The 19,294-nt window shown below is 47.1% G+C and overlaps 9 protein-coding genes across 9 annotated transcripts; 3 read left to right on the top strand and 6 right to left on the bottom strand.

Annotated features, from left to right (window-relative positions):
- Window positions 1–371: 371 nt before the first annotated feature.
- Window positions 372–2,690, top strand: PEX2_090830 (fungal specific transcription factor domain-containing protein; the record flags this gene model as incomplete). The annotated part of the gene is made up of 6 exons (XM_016746353.1): window positions 372–385; window positions 436–848; window positions 911–1,221; window positions 1,282–1,377; window positions 1,434–1,585; window positions 1,643–2,690. The coding sequence occupies 6 exons, from the start codon at window positions 372–374 to the stop codon at window positions 2,688–2,690; spliced, it is 2,034 nt and encodes a 677-aa protein (XP_016597142.1).
- Window positions 2,691–3,920: 1,230 nt separating this feature from the next.
- On the bottom strand, window positions 3,921–4,724 carry PEX2_090820 (uncharacterized protein; the record flags this gene model as incomplete). Its single annotated transcript, XM_016746352.1, has 2 exons — window positions 3,921–4,303; window positions 4,424–4,724. 2 exons carry the CDS (start codon window positions 4,722–4,724, stop codon window positions 3,921–3,923), a joined length of 684 nt encoding a protein of 227 aa, XP_016597141.1.
- Window positions 4,725–5,278: 554 nt separating this feature from the next.
- PEX2_090810 (zinc-binding alcohol dehydrogenase family protein) lies at window positions 5,279–6,265 on the bottom strand (the record flags this gene model as incomplete). The annotated part of the gene is made up of 1 exon (XM_016746351.1): window positions 5,279–6,265. The coding sequence occupies one exon, from the start codon at window positions 6,263–6,265 to the stop codon at window positions 5,279–5,281; it is 987 nt and encodes a 328-aa protein (XP_016597140.1).
- An 868-nt stretch (window positions 6,266–7,133) lies between these two features.
- Window positions 7,134–8,610, top strand: PEX2_090800 (Major facilitator superfamily domain, general substrate transporter; the record flags this gene model as incomplete). The annotated part of the gene is made up of 3 exons (XM_016746350.1): window positions 7,134–7,747; window positions 7,803–8,117; window positions 8,181–8,610. The coding sequence occupies 3 exons, from the start codon at window positions 7,134–7,136 to the stop codon at window positions 8,608–8,610; spliced, it is 1,359 nt and encodes a 452-aa protein (XP_016597139.1).
- An 817-nt stretch (window positions 8,611–9,427) lies between these two features.
- PEX2_090790 (Major intrinsic protein) lies at window positions 9,428–10,005 on the bottom strand (the record flags this gene model as incomplete). Its single annotated transcript, XM_016746349.1, has 3 exons — window positions 9,428–9,505; window positions 9,567–9,637; window positions 9,696–10,005. The coding sequence occupies 3 exons, from the start codon at window positions 10,003–10,005 to the stop codon at window positions 9,428–9,430; spliced, it is 459 nt and encodes a 152-aa protein (XP_016597138.1).
- A 308-nt stretch (window positions 10,006–10,313) lies between these two features.
- On the bottom strand, window positions 10,314–10,607 carry PEX2_090780 (uncharacterized protein; the record flags this gene model as incomplete). The annotated part of the gene is made up of 1 exon (XM_016746348.1): window positions 10,314–10,607. The coding sequence occupies one exon, from the start codon at window positions 10,605–10,607 to the stop codon at window positions 10,314–10,316; it is 294 nt and encodes a 97-aa protein (XP_016597137.1).
- A 3,309-nt stretch (window positions 10,608–13,916) lies between these two features.
- PEX2_090770 (Cellobiose dehydrogenase, cytochrome) lies at window positions 13,917–14,832 on the bottom strand (the record flags this gene model as incomplete). The annotated part of the gene is made up of 3 exons (XM_016746347.1): window positions 13,917–14,474; window positions 14,542–14,720; window positions 14,784–14,832. The coding sequence occupies 3 exons, from the start codon at window positions 14,830–14,832 to the stop codon at window positions 13,917–13,919; spliced, it is 786 nt and encodes a 261-aa protein (XP_016597136.1).
- Window positions 14,833–16,216: 1,384 nt separating this feature from the next.
- PEX2_090760 (uncharacterized protein) lies at window positions 16,217–16,586 on the bottom strand (the record flags this gene model as incomplete). The annotated part of the gene is made up of 3 exons (XM_016746346.1): window positions 16,217–16,257; window positions 16,313–16,342; window positions 16,397–16,586. The coding sequence occupies 3 exons, from the start codon at window positions 16,584–16,586 to the stop codon at window positions 16,217–16,219; spliced, it is 261 nt and encodes an 86-aa protein (XP_016597135.1).
- Window positions 16,587–16,953: 367 nt separating this feature from the next.
- On the top strand, window positions 16,954–17,991 carry PEX2_090750 (glycoside hydrolase family 16 protein; the record flags this gene model as incomplete). The annotated part of the gene is made up of 1 exon (XM_016746345.1): window positions 16,954–17,991. One exon carries the CDS (start codon window positions 16,954–16,956, stop codon window positions 17,989–17,991), a length of 1,038 nt encoding a protein of 345 aa, XP_016597134.1.
- Between the last annotated feature and the right edge of the window lie 1,303 nt (window positions 17,992–19,294).

The raw sequence follows: 19,294 nt of genomic DNA, 5'->3' as shown, positions 1-19,294 counted from the left end.
GCCTTTTCATCTTCCCGTCGAGCCCCCGTCTCGTTGGGCCCCTTTATCTGCACTGATAACGATTGTCGTAAATCATTTCTACGCAAAGAGCATCTAAATCGCCATTTGGTCGTACATACCAACTCGCGCCGACATAAATGCTTCATCTGTGGGCGAAGCTTTGCCAGGAGGTAAAAGCCGCTTGCTGGTCGCTTGGCGTCTTGGCTGTAGAGGATCGGCTGACAGATCTAACAGTGATATTCTGAATCGACATGTGCTCCAGCATAATGTACCTCCAGACGGCCCAAAAAGAACCCCGCTAGCATGCCAAAATTGTCGTCGTCGTAAAACAAAATGTGATTCCAACCATCCCTGTTCTACATGTGCCGACAATGGGGAACTATGCGTGCGTGAACCATCTAGTATGCATACATCCATCCCGGGAACCCAATCCAGGCCAATCGAAACTACAGAAGAAGTAGAGATCGAGTGCGCTGCAAACCCTATCATGCCAAATGCAGAGGATACATCCCCCATCCGACTAGAGTGGAATTCCCCAATGAACCAAAGTGCGAGCAATAGCGCCACCACTCCTCACTCTCCTTCAGGAAATTTCGGAACAGACCAAGATTCCTTGCGACCGCTAACCGATCCATTGATGGGCATTATTTCCGGGATCAACACAGCCACATTCACTCCGAACAAAACCCCTCCTTTGTACTTCGGCGAGTCATTTGATAATATGAGTTTTCCGTTTGACGCATCAGTGCAACAGTCTTCAGAAATGGGAGATCACTTTTCTACGGACCAACCATATCAAGTACACATGATCGATGTACCAACTTTTACCCCCAGCCGCAGTTTTTCGGGTCAGTTGAAGCGACAAGCTAGTACATTCGAGAACGACTATGATCTGACTAAACAGACATAGATACCTCAGTATTTAGGATGACAGGCCCTGAGGTATCTACCCCTACATTACCAAACGGGTGGCTGCAGATGCACGGGGCCATTACGAGCCAAGTCCAGTTCGTTACTACCCAGGTCAAATCCATTGACTTTGAAAATTTTCACCAAGCGTGGCCCTTTTTACACGTTCCCACTTTTGCTCCCGAAAAGCAGAATAATCTGCTGACAAGTGCGATGGCCAACCTATCGATGTGGATGCAAAACGCCAACCGTCACCATTTAGTTCCGTACGCAATCAACCAGGAACTAACGCGGGCACTAATGCCCACGATAGTAAGTGTCGCTTGCATTCGAACTAAGCTTTGCAGTACAAACATATTAATATTAGAATAGACGGGAGAAGCCTTAACAGAAAAGCCAGCGACAGATATACCATTACCAACCCTACAAGCATTGGTCATCACCTTGATTTATGCGATTCTTGGAAATGTAGGATCTCTTCCTCGATAGCCAGGATATCGGAACAAATTAGCTAATGGTCCCAGGCACCTGCTTCTAGTTTGAATTGGGCAGCACAGTGGACTGACATTGCAATATCTACGTTGCGACGACTCGGAGTCTTGGATAATCAGTGGCATCCTGAAGAACACCTACAATCTGCTGATCAGCAATGGGTGCAGCTTGAGGAGATGAAACGGTACAATCTAGGCCTTTCCACATATCTACAATCGCCCATTTCCTAATACCTTATTAGGCTAGCATACGCGGTTTTACGCATTGATACCTATTTGTGCATCATTCTTGATCGCCCCCCTACCATGCGTTATCAAGAGTTCGGACCATCACTGCCCGTGTCAGACAATATGTGGCGAGCAGAGACCAGGGAGGACAGAACCAATTTCCACTGGTACGAACCAGCAGGTAGAACGAAAAGTGCATTTTCTACAATGGTCCGCGATGGACTCGAGTCACGGGGGTTCATGACTGGGTATCTTCGGATGCCTCACCTAACCCTTGAGGATAATCATTTCAGTCTCTGTGCGTTCTTGTCGGAGCTGTGGGCTGTTTCGAAAGAGGTACACGAAGAACATCATCGAAACTACCGCTCACCGGAATTGAACCGCACCACAGACCGAGTCGAGCTTTGGAAAGGCTATCTTCAAGACTGGCGAGTCCACATTGAAGAGACCGATAAGCTCGAAAACGCATTCTTTGGGGAATGCATAAGTGACTGCAGCCATTTCCTCGGTCTCGACCTTACACTGTACCACCTTCTTTGTCTCAAGCTGTATGCCAATATCCGGTTGCTCGAGCACAAGAAATGCTGCTCGGGTTGCCAGGAAGCCAATATCGATAATGTCATCAGTATCTGGGCCCAATCTCCCGCCGGTCGCCAGGCGGTTTACCACGCCGCTCAACTGAAGCGCATCTATGAGCGTGAGAGCAATATGTACAAACCCAACGACCAACGCCTGTGCAACGTGCTAGGACCGGCCGGTTTATTGACCAGTGCTATTATTCTCTGCACCTACAGTGCCAAAGCGTCCGGAGGTAACATGCCGCCTGAGGGCGACGCCGTTATGACACCGCCGGGTGATGCAATCGAGCTGGGTCAGTCGAATTTGGTCGGCACGCCTGAATTCGAGAATTGGATCTCCCAAGGTGGCTCTGCGACGGTGGATGGGGTCTTCTTGCATCCTTTCTCGGTCCCGCGCTTCTCGTCCTGGCATCGCGATCGGTTAGAAGCATGTCCTCTCTACTCGTCGCGGTTAGTCGCCTTCCTACTCACATTAAAATTCTGATGATCAAACAAAATGTATGTAGCTCGCCATATGATGCATAGATTGATTATAGTAGATCCTCCAATTGGCTTTTCTCTCGCCTTACCAACATACCAGGATTTGTTTAGCGGCAGAGTATGCCCGTATGTATCCTCTTTTTTTGTATGGCTGGCCATGGATATATGTAACACACGCCTTCTATTCTATATATAGGATGTGGTTTTTCAATATCAGGTTCGGACTATGGTATTCAACTAAAAAGTAGGGTCATTGCACTTCGGAGCCAAAGATCTCAAGTACGGTGTTCAGTTAATTTACTATTTGCGCTGTGACCCTATTCGTTGGGGCGATGCTGATTTCAAAATTCCATGCTGATTCCAACCCCGACATTGCACATTAATTATTATATGAGAGATGTCCGATGCAAATGCGAAATTGTCATCAGGTCAATAAGTTAATAGCAATGGTAAGCCAGCAATACCCATGCATTAAATATATCAGACTTTTTTGCTACTGAAACTTGCAAACCTAGGTGAATTGAGTTCAATGCTGATTGTTTTGTTTTCGTTTTAACTAGCGCTAGGCGGAACGGATTTCTATACCCGGAGGATATGTGGAGATCCAAAAAAGAAATGGACGGGCAGCGATTCGAACGCTGGACTTTTCGCATGCAAAGCGAACACTCTACCAACTGAGTTACGCGCCCAATGGAAGATGAACTTTCGAATGCATCTATGACATATAAAGTTAACATCCATGAAGCAATCTAGGACCAATTCAATTAGACGCAGGATTTTACTTTGATAAAATTGAGAGGACAGTATATAGCTGTGACAAGTGCCCACCATAATTCACGGTTTATTTTTTTCCACGCTCTGTTGGCGGAATCAAAAGGGGTTGTTGACGGGTGGGGGCATACTTATTGACGTACGCGTACTGGAGAAATGAAGTATGTATTTGGATGGGACGACAGGATCACTTGCCCTAATAAATCCTTCCCGGGGTACGTTTGGTCGGGACAAATAACATTGCGTAATCAAGCTTGGTAATGTGGGTATAGAAAATCCGTAAAATTGTTAATCTTGCTGGTATAGATAGTTATTTTGACATCAAGTCACGATTTGAGTAAACTTGAAGAGAAGTTAAAAATACACTAGATATTGTTGTTTTATCTGAGGGGCGATGGTATATATACATATGTAGATCGAGTGATCGAGTGATTTACATCTGTCAACTCTCTCTCGATGGGGGTTACCGTAATAGAACGGACTGGACTGCATTTCCAAACAGCGACTTCGCATAGACATAATGGAACCACGCAATGTATTCCGCCACTGATGGTTCGTTTTTTTGAGGATTACAACGGAAGTGCTGTAGCTCGAACTGCACCAGGGGCTCAGCGCCTATGCGCGGCGATCGAGTGATTTGGAAACGGTGGCAGCCTGCAAACGTGAACTCGTCCGAGCCAAACCCATAATCCACGTAACTGGCCCGCTGGTCCGATGATTCCGGTTCTATTTGCTTGTCCATCACTTTAAATGACCCGAAAAGGGTGCTACCGACAGGGAGAAGACGATTTCGGGGAAGCTCGGAAATATTCCAGATCTGGGATGCGTGTGGATCTCCTTCGAAACCTATGATGACAATTTCAGCAGATGAAACCGCTGAGCCCTATATCCGTAACACCTTTGTCCCTAGATCTACGAAGGTTCTTCAAGGTGCACGTAGGGATTGTCTCATAGAAAGGTGCTCACCCGTGTACCGCGCTGGCAGCAAATTCCAGCCCCCCATTCGTAGGACAGATCTCTCAAGCCCAAAGACGAAGCCGCCAAAGAACCCACGGGTGAATAACGCCAGTGCTTCCTCATCGCTTAGCCCCGCAACCACAGACTCTGGGAATGTCTGAGTAACATTATCCGTGGCTATTACATGATGGCGCGGATTAACAAATTGGAAGGCAGATGAAGCCAGAAACTCTGGGCGCACAGGCAGAGTAAAGTGAGACTGGCGAAGTGATTGGAGGAAAGAAAGACGCGGAAGCCACTGGGAGGACATGGTCAAAGCTAAGATGAGTTGCAAAAAAACAAATTGGGTCTGTTTTTTCGTGGGAAAAGATGAATTATCACCGTAATCTATCATGACTCATCGGAGTTAGGTGTTTACAAATAGGCGGAAGGGTTGCCAAATTGAGTGTCGTCAACTTCCCAAGTCTTTCTCTAAAATATTAACCACCTGATTGTATAATTTTTTGGAAAGTATCTGAACAAAAAAGTAAAAACAAATCCAGCATCTATCTGGATGCCGCCCTGGTTAGGCCCGGAGGTAAGAACCTTGGAAGGCTGCCGCTCGCTCCGCGGCTGCGAAAGGGTAGAGCGGCCAAAGGTCAAATGCTTGATTTTGTATAGTTGATGCCTTAATAAGCCTGAATTATAGACCACTTTCGACACTCTACTGTGTACTGTAAATTGAAGCTATTCCTACCATCCCGAGCTGCATAGATGTGTCGGAGTTTCCCATTCGACCAGAAAGCCTATAATTACCGTGGTCGATGATATTTCTAGCATCTTCAACAAGATGTACATCACACATTGAAGGTGAGCCCAACAAACTTAAACAATCATCACAATCTTGGCCAATGCCCCCTCTTCTTCCATTATTCGATGGGCCTCCACAATTTCCTCTAGTGGAAAGGTCTTAATTGGCAGCTGAATCTTGCCTGACGCTAGATCTCGAGCAATCTTCTCAATGGGCGTTTTCAGTACGGCCTCTGTAGTGCTCGCATAGGTGGTCAGCTTAACGGATGTCGGTATTGATGACATGGGCGTGAATTGGTCAAAGGTCCATTTATTGCCAGCTATACCCGTCATACAGACAGTACCACCAGGCGCCACACACCGCAGAGAGTCCTCTAGAGTGGTTACCCCAACCAGCTCAAGGATTTTGCTGAACGGAGCCCGTTTCTGGACCTCGGTCAATATCGATCCGCCATCGAGAATGACATCCTCAATACCGAGGCCACGTAAGAACTCTACGCGTGTTTGGTTGCGTGTTGTCGCGGTAACAGAGACCCCATGCGATCGAGCAAGAGCCGCAGCCGCCAACCCCACGCTGGTAGTTCCGCCGCGGATAAGCAAGCGGTCGCTGGGAATGAGCTCGAGACTAGTGAACAATGATCCCCAAGCGGTCTGCATAAGTTCAGGAAGAGCGCCCAAGATGTCCCAAGGCACGGGCCGATCGAGCCCAAAGGCAGCAGTGACATTGACGCGTCGCACTTGGCTGGCCGGCACTACTGTGTATTCGGCATATCCACCATCAAAGGTACGGCCCATACCGCCCATTGCAGTGACAACGACCTCGCCAGTGTCAAAGCCTGAGTCCGGATCTGCATGGTCGATAAGCCCAGCTGCTTCGATGCCCAGAATACGCGGAAATATCACACCGGGTGAATGACCTTGGCGCGTGAATACTTCCGACCGGTTAAGCCCAAAGGACTTGATACGTATGCGTACCTGTCCCGCCGTCGGGATTGGTTTGGGGACCGTCTGGAGCTTCAACACCCCTGGGCCACCTATTTCATGTATCACAATAGCGCGCATCGTGTCGAAGGACAAAGCCGCGGCACCCGTGGGAGAGATAACCGTGTGAGTGATAGAAATGGCAGTAACCGTGGCCTAATAATGTGGCAGTAGCAATAGCCAGAGGTACAAAATGAGAATAGTAATCACAGTCAAAAGAAGAACAAACTGCTGGTGAAGAATCCCGCGTTTGCAAGCAGAGATTATGGATATGAACTTCTCAAGGCACAAATCTCTCCTCACATACTAATAACATGCTGACGCCACGAGCGAGGTGTCATTTACTCCAAGGTTGGTTTTGACGTCAAGGTAAGCAAGTTCCCCTCTGGTGCCTAGGTGAGCGCGATATGCCTGGACGTTCGGAGTCGGCGTTGGCCCGGTGGGATTCTGATGACGCACTAATCACGAAGCACAGCGTCTTCGTTGTGGATCTGAGGGACAAGATGCGGTTTAGTTGCCGGTGGGATGGTTGCTATTCCATTTCTGGTTAGGGTTGCGTCTAGTCTATCCGTTCTGATTGGATATCGGGCCCATTAAGCACTACCTAGGTATGAATGGCGATCAGTGGCTCCATGATTGCTTCCTCACGTTGGAAGGCCATAGCTGTACTACTCAGGTCCGCTAAAGAGATCACGATGTCCTCGCGCCTTCGGTCTACTTCGGGCTCCGTTCTCAACCCTAACCCCGACCCCGTACAGCGCTGTGCTAGCGGACCATACATAAGCAGACTGCTTCTCCAGCCAAGAAATCACGGTCGAGGTATACATCTTCTGTTAGGTTTTTAATCCTACTCCAATATTACTGCGTTTGGACGAAATCAACTAGGTACAAGTTATACGAACTCTTAAATCGACCCCGTTGAACAACGAGTTTCCGACAAAACGTCAAAATGAGTCTTCCCCACGACAGCAACCGCTCATCTTCCTCCAGCGCCGATTTAGAGAAGCACAATCCTCAAGAGAATACATCTTCCGACATTAACAGCAAAGAGACAACCGTCGACGATATTTCGGCTCCCAAACCTACGGGCCCCAATCCAGCAGACTTCCCTGATGGGGGCCTACGAGCGTGGACGGTCGTGGCAGGGTCATGGTGCTGCATGTTTGCGTCTATGGGCTGGATTAACTGCATTGGAGTCTTCCAAGACTACTATCAGCGTGATCAACTCGCATCATACTCCGCATCTTCGGTCGCCTGGATCAGCTCCACAGAGACTTTCATGATGTTTCTCGGCGCACCCTTCTTCGGCAAGATTTTTGATAACTTCGGCCCCCGATACATGCTCTTCGCCGGCACAATCTGTCACGTTCTGGGTCTGATGATGACCAGTCTTGCCTCTGAGTACTATCAGTTCTTCCTGGCCCAGTCAATCCTCAGTGCCTTAGGCGCCAGCGCTATTTTCTACGGTTGTCTTAACCCTATCGGTACCTGGTTTTTGAAGAAGCGCGGCTTGGCCTTTGGTATCATTGCTGCAGGTTCTTCCCTTGCGGGTGTTGTTCTTCCGTAAGTAGCTTTGATTAATCTTATCCAGGCAAGAATCTAATTGATGTCCGATTAGGATCATGATTGACCGACTCATTCCAACTGCTGGATTTGCCTGGTCCATGCGTGCAGTGGCGTTTTTGTTCTTTGGCCTGCTTATTATCGGCAACCTGACCATTCGGTCTCGTCTACCTCCAAAGCTTACCCCCGTTGCCGTGAACCAATTTCTGGTCCCATTCAAGGAGCCTACCTTCCTTTTTGTCGCTCTTGGAAGCTTCTTTTTCTTCTGGGGAGTTTTCCTGCCGACCAACTTCATCATTGTGCAGGCACAGCACGATGGCATGTCTTTGAATCTCTCTGGTTATCTCCTGGCTATCTTGAACGCTGGCAGGTATGTCACTCTTCCTTCCAAAATTCATGCTTCATTATCGGCATATACTGATCCTAATAATAGTGTGTTTGGTCGTATCCTCCCCGGCTGGCTTGGAGACCGCTTCGGCCGCTTCAATGTCATGGTTATCACAACGTATGTCACCAGCATCATTGTTCTAGCACTCTGGATCCCAGGTCATGGCAACATTCCCATCATAATCTTCTCGGCTATCTTTGGATTTACCAGTGGCACCTTCGTGAGCATGATCCCGGCTATTGTGGCACAGGTGACAAAGGATGTCCGAACTATCGGCGTCCGTAACGGCTCGAACTTCTTCATCATCAGTATTGCAGCCTTGACCGGAAATCCAATTGCTGGAGCTCTGGTTGCACATGATGATGGTGGCTTCTTGTACCTACAAATATTTTGCGGACTCACAATGCTCGTGGGTGCTACTTTTTTCCTCGTCGCTCGTGTGGTGCAGGTCGGTTGGGTCTGGAAGCGTATCTAAGGCTACTCAATCCTTTCCTCGATGGTTAAGGCAAACTTCAAATAGGGGAATTGAGCCATTCCTATGATCCCCCGCTCAAGTATCGTGGAAAATCTCTCGTGATGAATATAATTATTGGAATTGCTAGAATAGATTGGGAGCCAAAGAAATGGATCACAGTTTCAACGCAAGAAAGCACATCATACATAGTTACCACGTATATTGTAGGCATTCCAGGAAGAGCCATCATTTCCTTTATTTTACCGCTTTATTTTACCGACGACTAGTGTGAGTGGAACCGATACACAATGAATAATACTAATCATTTAAAATAGAATGGGCGGCGTTCAACGTCCCTAATTTTAATATACTATCATCCGAGTAGTCAAAGAAATGAACTAAACTCTCATTATGGACTCAACAAGGTGCGAGATGCATGCACCAGCGTGCACAATTATCCGGGAGCGATATACAATTTGGGGGTGACAATAGCATGCTTACAGGCCATACGAATACTGTATGAGGCGAGAGAATCGAAGAAAAGTCTTTTTAATAAAAGCACGGAAAAGTTGTGTATCAAGACCATATTCATACTGTTTCCTTAATATGTACACAATAACCATATAGGAGTAGAGGCTTGAGTATTAGGGTATAGTGATACCAGTACATGATGAGGTGGATGTACATTTCTAAGTTATTTATGTTACAAATCAGGGCGAGAATATCATACAGAGAGAGAAGTGGTAACCAAGCAGTATAAAAAATTCCTCCAAGTCCACATCCAACATCCGGTAGAGTGGAAATCGAGGTGACTCAGAAATAGCCTGATTGCCTTAGGTCATGTTGATCTATGGTCCCACGGAGGTGCAACAAAGTAAACGATTCCATGTCCCACGGAAGCGACAATTGGGCCGACCTATGGGGGGATTTGAGTTAGACAAACAATAAATGACGGTGATAGACAATCCGGATCTCACCCAATGTACCCAATGATAGCTGGGAAATGAGGTGGCGACGTAGACACCGAAGCAACGAGCGGGGTTTAAACCTGTGGATGTTAGTGGGTCCATCAAAGCTGTAGATTTGGAATTTTGCTTATTACTCACAAGCTCCAGAATAGCCGCTCCGAGTGAATGCTGAGCCCCAACTTATAACACCAAGCGACATTCCGACTAGAAAGGGCGAGAGTGCTGCGCCGTATATCTGGCCCTGTCTAGGGTCAAGGCCTACTCCAAAAGAGAGGAATAATAGGAGCAGGCAGAAAATAAACTCGAGAAGAAGGGCGTCCGCAACAGGGACTAGCTGTAGGTCGATATTGCAGCCACCCACTGTGAAGCTTTTGGAGCCATAGGCCGACTGAAGTATGAACCCAGCTAGGGCTCCACCCAGAGTTTGACCGAGTAGGTAAATGACCATTCGTGGAAACGAAATCAAACGAGCGAAGAATGTGGCTAGAGTAATAGTCGGATTTAGGTGGCTGCCACTGACGTTTGAAAACGTGAAGATGAAGAGCGTTAGAAATAGCCAATTGGCAATTCCACCAAATAGAGGTCCGAGGAAAGCAGGAGTAGAGAAGACACCGGATGATGACGCAGTACTTGTTGTGAATGGCTTTTGTATAGAGACCCAGGCTGTGACAAATGCCATAAGCATGGTACCTGATTTCTCACATCAGCACTTGTGCTTTATATATGCCTCGAATAGAGTATTTGCTGGGCAAAATATTAACTAGATTTCTTACCTATACATTCAATGAAGCCGAATCTCCAAAGATCGATATCCCAGAGTCCACGAAGGTCGAATCCCTCACTCAAGGTCATTAGTGGGGCCGCATCGGGCACTTTTTTGAGTAGCTCTGCATTTTCGGGATTGCTTCGGTCAAGCACCAGGCCTTGATTGCCGCCAACCCGACCCGCAAAAGGTTGAATCACGGGTGTTAGACGTGACGTCGCGTCCTCTTGCGATAAGTCATAATCTGGCCTACGTCTTCGTAGATTGCTTCCAAGCTCAGAATCCATCGCGAGAGTTGTTATGATTTTCTTTTTTCCCTCAAGGTTTCCCTATGCCGTCCGCCTGTTGCCTTTTACTGATGATTGTGGGTCTCGTCACCATATCAACTGAGACAGAATTGAACAATTGCTCTCTGGTTTACCTCAAGGCCCAGTTTGTATACAGGAAAAGGAGTATTAAACTCCAAGAGCTTGAGGAAGAAAAAAGGAGTAATTTTGGCTGAGGCGTAAATTGGTTCCGTGTTGAGGGTCCACTGGAATGCTGACCTGACTAAGATGTGGCTTGTCCTAGACCGGAAAATTCAATGAACTCTATGTGATTTAAATATTTAATCTCATTTCTTCCAAGCTTGATAATTTACTCTTTGAATATGGCCTTCATCAGCTGTTTGGAGGGCCGAGCTCTCCATATAACTCTTCTTAGTTCTTGCGACTCTTGACTATATCAGAAAAAAGAAAAACAATGACGGGCGATACAAGCCTCTGTCATCTCCAAGTCAAACGTCTAATCGTAGCTAACTTCTACAGGCTTTGGCCTCCACGACACCGATATCTCTGAGGACATGCTCGCAGTTTCCACCACCATTGTCTCAACCTATATGATAAAATGTAGCGAAGCGACTTGATTAATTCCGTTATATAGAGGAGCTACTCCATAGAAAGAAGCTATGAAACAAAAAACAACAACAAAAAAACAACAACAAAAAACATACAACAGTGAGGATTCGCTGGTGGTCACCCACCCAACTACTAACTCACCGGCGTGTGGCTTAAGTACGGCTGAGCGGACGGGAAGCCCTGTTTTCCACACCCTATGGTCGTATGTATCATGTTACGCGCAGAAGTGGATTATATCATACAAATAGGCTGGAAGACTGAGAATCTGGGTCAGGACCATTTAAATCGCGCGATGACCACACTGATCTCCTCAACTAACATGGAGCGCGATATGACTAGATTACAAGTTGAATCTCGGATGCTTAATAGCTTGGCTATCTTTTACTAAGTAACTGTGCATACTAAAGCATGGTATACTCGGAAATTGTCAACAATCGATAGGCCAATTACAGTTACCATTGAAATACAGTTCCATAGATAGTACAGGCTAACTAATGGTAATGCCAATGCCAATTGCAAAATTTGAGCACCCAACAAGAGGTCTCACATTGTTCTTGGCCGACATTGCCAAGGAGCATATCACACCAGGGGGCTGATACAGCATTCCGAGCTATACTGCCTCGAATGGAAACGATTCAAAATACAAGATACTCGTACACCAAACAAAGTGCAGGCTAGTATAATTGATTTCCAACGCAACTGATACCAATGACAGAGCTAAGAACAGGACCCTTTTCACGCCGGAAATGCCAAACAAATGAACTCAGTGATCCCACAGAAATCAGCCCTGGCGTGCATATAGACAACGCCGTCATCCTGCACGGGATTAGGCGGGAAATCACGAGGTGACGATCAAACATGTCGACCTCAACGCCCGATCATGTTCCGGCCCTCCGAGGGGCTAATTGTACGAGGTATCAGTAGTCCCCGAGCTTCTGCCTAATAATAAAACCCTAGGATACGATATCGGGTCCCACTTCGGCAGACAAAAGCTACGTAAGAAATTCAGAGTTGCTGACTGAAAACCAAACACTAACCTCTCTGTAGAGAAAGTTATGGAGGCTGGGCAAAGATCATCGCTCATGCCGAGATCCTGGGGCGGTGATCGACAGACATACAAACACGGCTGAACCCTTGGCTTTCCCCAGAAAACTCGCCCAGGCTACTTTGTGTTGTTCTTTCCTGTTCGGGAAGAGGCTGTAGGGCCGTATGGGTATAAATAAGAGGTAATATCCCACCTACTTCATTCATCATCACATATAATCAATTAAATCAATTCAACCTATTTCAATATTCAACCTCAACTATTGTTCAATATGCGCATCGTTGCCATCTTCGCTGCCCTCCTGGCCGTCACCCTCGCTTCCCCCACTCTAGAAGCCAGACAGCAGGGTGAAGCCTGCAAGGTATGTATCATAGTTGACTTCAGTTAAGTGCGGAAGTCATCTGACATATTGATAGGTCGTCCACGGAGCCTCCTGCCCGTCCCAGTAAGTACCTTTGCACGACAGGAAATCGACTCAAGAGGTCCTAATATCTATAGGGGCTTGGTCCAGTGTGGTTCATCTTCCGGGAATGTCCGGGTCTGCTGTGTATGTTCTATCCATCTCAAATACTATTGTTGCGAGCGGGCATTTCTAACTCCCACAGAAACGCTGCTACTAATTGTCTTCATGGCGCGGAAGGAGCCAAGTATCTCCACCTGATGAACAAGCCTAGCAAGTCAACACTGGTTTACATGTCAATGAATATCCCCAGGTAGATCTACTTAGGATCGATATCAACCCACACACATAAAGCAGACAAAAAGCGGACGAAAGATAGTCATAGAATATTCCTCTGAATACTGTATATGCCCTCATTGTCGGAAATTTTGATTTTTTTTTCTCCATTGCGTTTGTTCAGAAACGCACTTGCCCTACACATCTATTTAGCTCTAATTGTAGATACACGGCTGTGGTTCAGGGACGAGGGCAGTAGTTGACAGACTGCAAATCTAGCTAAATTTGGAGCCGTGGACGTACGTCCGCCTGAGTCTCAAGTGTGTAACAGACCTAAAATCTTAGCCTCAGCTATCTCTTTTCAACCAGAGCACTTTTTAGCACCAGAAATAGGCAAACCTCGGCCCTGTACATCAGTGCTTTAAGGCTCTGTCACTTTTGGTATCCCCTGGGCTGATTTTCGTATTATAGCTAACTCTGTCTTGACAGCTTATATGTATGCTAGCTAGTCCCCGATGTATCTTAGCAAAAACTCCGTTCCCGTTATCGTATCTCCCTAGGCCTTCTGGGTCAATCCTCGTATGACTATCGACCATATAGAATTAGGGCAATAAGTAGCTGGATCCTGCCTTTCAAAATATCCGGGTTTAAAGCCCTTTTATTTCTTCTAATACTGAAAGTTATAGAGACAACACCTGTAGAAAATATGGCAAACTATGACCCCGTCTATACTCGCTGATTTAGAACCCGATGGCTTAGGAAGAAACGGGCGTTGAATAGCAAACTGCTTAACTAGAACAATGCTAGTAAATATGCTCTCTTTGACCGAGACCTTCCTCCCTCATAATCTCTATCCCGCTCCACCACCGAATCCTCATTCCCTATGAACTGTGATATTTTATCCACCAAAACAAATATATCAATGCCATGAGGAATTTTTAATAGTCGACGGAATTGGATATCACAATGTGTATAGGTCTTATTTTGGAGTGGCCGTTGCTCCTGTCAGGAGTGAGCCCGAGGAAGCCGGGATTGTCGTCGTCGTGGTCGCCCCAGCTGTTATGGAACAGCTTCCCGTTACTGTCGTTTTGGCTATTGCGGTCCAGTCTGTGTATGACGTGTTAGGCGCGTTTTTCAGCGTAGCAGCCCAGATGTTGTGTCCATTGTCGTGATAATTGAGGGTGATATCAGAGGGACAGCTGGGGTTCCCCGGAGCCGGAAAGGCCTGAGCCCATCCTAAATCCATCAGACCCCCGCTCGTGGGGGCTTTCCCACTCGCGCTGCCCTGAGTCCACTGCAGACAGTTTGAGCATCTGAAGATCAAGCTGTAGTGTGTTGCATTGATGATGGACGAGATCTGGGTTAGCTCGGCATTCCCAGTGTAAACGTCTGGCATATGGTAGCCCGTGGTGTAGCGGAAGGAAGTAAGAATCTTTTCACCATAGGGGTAAGCCAGCAAGAGAAGGGAATCAGTCATTGTACCCCCGAGCGAGACACCACACCAACCGGTGGAGGTAGCATTCTGCGAGGAACATAGCTGCGAGACTAGTTAGTAAAAAGGATAGACAGAGCGGAAACTACATAAGGTGGAAAGAGCCACACACCAAGTAGCCGATAAATTCGGTAGCGTCTGTAGTAAGAGCATCGGACGGCAGAGCAATGCCGAAAGTGAACCCTCCCTTACTCAAGGTCTCTGAAACACTCCAAGTATCAAAGGTGATGCCAGTATCCGGGTCTGTGTATGCCACCGGAGTCCCGCTCTGGGCCATGGATGTTGATAAGACTGGATGAAACCAGGTTAGCTAGTGATCCACCCATCTCTCAACAGGAAGAGGGGAGAGCTTACATAGCATAACGGCCGCAACTGCGGCAACACCATGGGCGAAAAATTTCATCTTCCTATTTGGTTTTTGACTTCAATTGCAGTGCCTAACGTTCCAGTATCGGGAGAAATTTGCGTGCGACAAGAAACGGGGTGGAGAGGCATCTTTTAAAGGAGAACACTACTGGGGCCCCCCGGCAAGACCGATGCCGGATAAACCTGCTGAGCGTCACTCTTCATCCCTGCCCCTTTTGTAATCTTGATGGACCACCCGAGGAAAGACAAGGATTAATAGCTGACACAATAATATGGAATAGTTGTTTATTCGGGCTGACTATGCATTAAAAACAGAACTGCAACGATTGGTGTATGCATGCCGTTGGCCCTTTGCGGGTCATTTTTTCATGCGACTGATGCACTCACTAACAAAGGCAAGAAGAGGCAGACGCTGCCTACAGTGACTGTTATCTGAATATGATTAAGAGCGACAAGAAAAAGGCAGAACTACACACACGTTGAGTCTTTCCCAAAATCACAAAGCTACTAAACCTAGTTTTTCCTCGAAACCGCTTCATATCCAAGGGAAGTTGAAAAAAGGGGATCGGCAGGGCGATCTCGCAAGTTTGTTTCCGTTTGATTGAGACATATAGGAAAAGAGGGCACTGAATACTACGAAATTATAATAGCTCGCTCGCTATTGGTCGAGCACAAGTCGTAGGGCAGACTCCTGTATGACCATAGACAGGCTCGTTGTGGGGAAGGTGAAGAGAGCCAAATGATTTGATAGCTCACCGATAAAAGGCCGACTGGTGTAACCCCAACAAGGGTTGGGAAACGCTAGCTCTCCTACTCCGAATTTGGGACTAACTATCGACAAAACAAGGCGGCGATCATTATGCCCCCCATCCTCCCTTGTCTAGTTCCCCCGGCAAAGGCCCGATACAATGCAATACTATCAACGCTACGCAAATGCGAGTATCAATCGTCAATTTCCAATCCCCAACTTCATTTCCCTTTTCCTCCAGCTACTTGAAGGTTTGATGAATGGGTGGTAATATTTGCCCAGGCTTATCACTAAGTATCCTGTACTGAGTGGTAGATATGGCTTCGGAAGCGGTACAGCTTCTAGGACCGGCTTTTATCTTTCTAGAGCTATAGATCTCCATTGGTCATGTTCTTATACCTTTTTTCCAAACATGTACAGGCCTAGCAAACCCCTCCTCGCCCCTCTCAACTTTCAGTATCCTCTCAAATCCCTGCGCCTTCAGCTCATACTTGAACGGTGGCCTGATCTGGATTGTATTATACATGTCTCTCAATTCTTTATTCTTCTTTGAAGCCCTCGCATAATTGGTCATAGGCTGCGGCTTCACAACGAGATAACTCCCGTCGTTCAGTACGCTTTGTATGTGCGCAAACAGCGTTAGCATCCCGGAGTCCCCGTTGTTAAGATGTATCTACTTAGTGACAGAGAGCAGTATGACAACGTCGAACTTGTCTAGCGCGGTACGCGGATGTATCCACGAAGTTAGAGTGCTCGAATGTACACGGACCCTCCGGGTACGCCGCCTTTGCCTGCTCGACTAGCCACGGGTCAATATCGCCTCATGGGTCAGTTTACCCGCATTACAGCCTACCTAGGTCTATAACTCGCGCATTGCGGAGGATATCTGATGGGAGATTTGAAAGGCACTCGTCCAGAAGGGTGGGTGCCCGGAACTTGGCGTAATATTGGTGGTAGTTGCCATGGTGCGCGGCGAGGTGCGTAGCTTCAAAGCGCTCTGCTTTGGAGAGTTCCGTTGTAGGGGGATGGCAAGCTTCTGCCATACTTGGAGATAGTGAGCTGAGAGGCACGTGTCGGTAATGTAATTAATTATCTCGAAAGAAAAAGGTGTAATGATGTGACTAATGTCAAGTTTAGGACACTAGATAGACCATGTCTTGAGATTTTGTGCTCGATGCCAAAGTTTTGTTGCATAGGGTTTGCATACTCTCAGTGAGTGCCTGAGGCACTAAGTACACCAACCCATTAGATATGTAATAGAGACCAGGGGTCCTATAATTGATACAATTTGAGTCTTGGTCTAGCCCATAGAGGCATAATTGTCCATTGATTAGATCTGTCCGGTCTCAGGAAGGAATGGCAAAGGGTGTGAAAGGGGGTTTTAGGCAGATCCCTTGGGATATCCACAATATGACGTCAGCTATGCTCACTGTTTTGTTCCGCGTGTTCGCTACTTGTGCAATCCCCCACATCCATACCGAGGTCGTACTCAACATGCCATTCAGACAGGCGCTTCAGGGAATTATCGACAAGGCAGACAAGGCTTGGGAGGAAATAACCCATGGCGCCTCTCAGCCGGCACCGTCGTCCAACAATCCTCCCCCACCGCCTATTCCAACCTCCAGCAAACCACCACTAGCCTATCAGGAACAGCACTCGCAACCCCAGATATACTGGCAGCCCAATCTACATCCCCAAGCACCAGTCTCCGCCAACTTTTACCATGAACAGGGTCAACATGGATGGGGCAACAATGAGGCGCAGAATTATGTCGACAACCCGCAAAACTCATTCCATTCAAACCATGGCGATGCGGTGATCGTGCGCGCTCTGATCAACCATGGGCATCCCGACCCTGCTCAGAAATTTACCAGCGCCAGACTATCGAGTCACCAGACTCTCAGCCGACCACGGGGCTGTCTGTCAGCCAGAATCACGGCGCCGGTGGCCCGAGGTATCTGGCCTGCCTTTTGGCTGCTGCCTAAAGACCCCTTCAAGTGGCCCGAGGATGGCGAAGTCGACATAATGGAAGCATGGAACGGCGATGCTGTCAACCACACTTGTCTGCATTGGGGCCACTTCAACGGCGAGGACTGGAACAAGCATCGCGTTCTCGAAACCCCCGTTCCCAACATTAGCTCGCCGGTGGGGGTGAAGTACGATTTTATCTGGGACGAGGACGAAACAACGGGCGGGGGACGCTTGGTCTGGTTGATTGATGGCATACCCACCATGAGGGCCGAGAAGCCACCTGGCACGAGGAAGATGAGTGAGTTCAGAATCCTCATCAACATCGCTGTTGGAGGTAATGTTTGTCAGGGAAATATGCCCAGCGATGGATACTACGATACAGTGGTTCGTGAGTTGGCCATGTGGGACGCGCCGCCTGGAGGTTGGAACGAGTTTGACAGAGCTTGGGGGAATTCCAAAGATGGCAATACCATGTAACGAAGAAATTTACATTGCGAAGTACATCAACTATACTCACATTGCCTACTTTCTATAAGAGGTACCTTTGACTAGACGAGTGAGATGAGTTGTCGCATAGTACTAGACCCAAAATTGAAAGCGATGCATCTTGGCTTGTACTTAGTTATTCTCGCAGTTCTTGCTTGCCTCGCGCAAGAATCAAATAATTCACTCCTTTCTTTGTATAACTAAGCTACCTCTGCATTCCTATTAGCCCCTTGGTTGCTATAATTCTCATATTTACCGATCTACATCAAGTTTGAAATGGCATTTACTCTTTAGACCGGAAGAATACCGCCGTTCTTCATATATTTCAGCATTAGGAATTGGATATGGTCTTAAACGTCTCTGCTACCTCGTTTGATTAGTTGATCTTCTGTTGAAGATGTTGAAACAGCCTCACCTCCTTACAAGTTGATGAATATCCGGATAATATCAGACCTGATGTGGGATATTGCAGCTCAAGGGATGCATCCAACCAAGTTATCATAGGAGGCATCATAGGAATTGGCGTTAATCGAATGCAACGACTCAAGAGAAGACTCAAAGCCATGAGATAGATATCTCGATATTGATAAACCATCATGATAGGCCACACAGTCGGAATACCGGAAATTTCTTATTTTCGGAAGAGCTAGGAAAGGTGTTGCGAACATTAAATCCGTCATTTTATCTTCTGGAAGCCTATACTGCCGGGTGCTGATGTATTCGTATAGCCCTTCTAATATGATATCAGAGAGCTTGGACAGAATAGGCTGGCGATGGGGATGAATCTGCCTGGCTCTCTCAAAATTTGTCTCCATGAAGTTTGCAATGGAGGTCGTCGGGCACCAAAATCTGGGTAGTTCCAGCCGTTTAAGATTTGGTAGGAGAGTCAACAAAAACATAAATGCATGTTTTGAGTAGCCATATAGTGTACGTTCTAGAACGGCAACTCTATGATGGCGCATTTCCGATGAAATTTGGACATGATATTTCTCCCAGTCAAGACCAGCTTCTCTCAGGACAGAAGATTCAGCGAAAAGTGCTTTAATCATCACTTACTCGAGTTCTGTATAGTCTTCTGGCAACCTAGTAGATAGACTAGCTTGGTCTAAGTTTGGGTATTCAATATAACGACCCAAAAGCGGCGTGGTAGCGATCCGGTATATCCACGTAAAAGCTGACATGGCTTCGTCAAAAGAAAAGGCGCGTTGGCGCATATCATTATGCTGCTTCATGAGCGGAGCACATATTTCATGGATATGCTTGGATGTCACATTCAAACTATCAAAGCCCTCTG

This window comes from Penicillium expansum, assembly GCF_000769745.1.
Source record: "Penicillium expansum strain MD-8 chromosome Unknown contig309, whole genome shotgun sequence".
Classification (NCBI taxonomy): domain Eukaryota; kingdom Fungi; phylum Ascomycota; class Eurotiomycetes; order Eurotiales; family Aspergillaceae; genus Penicillium; species Penicillium expansum.
This window is presented reverse-complemented; position numbering and strand designations above follow the sequence as displayed.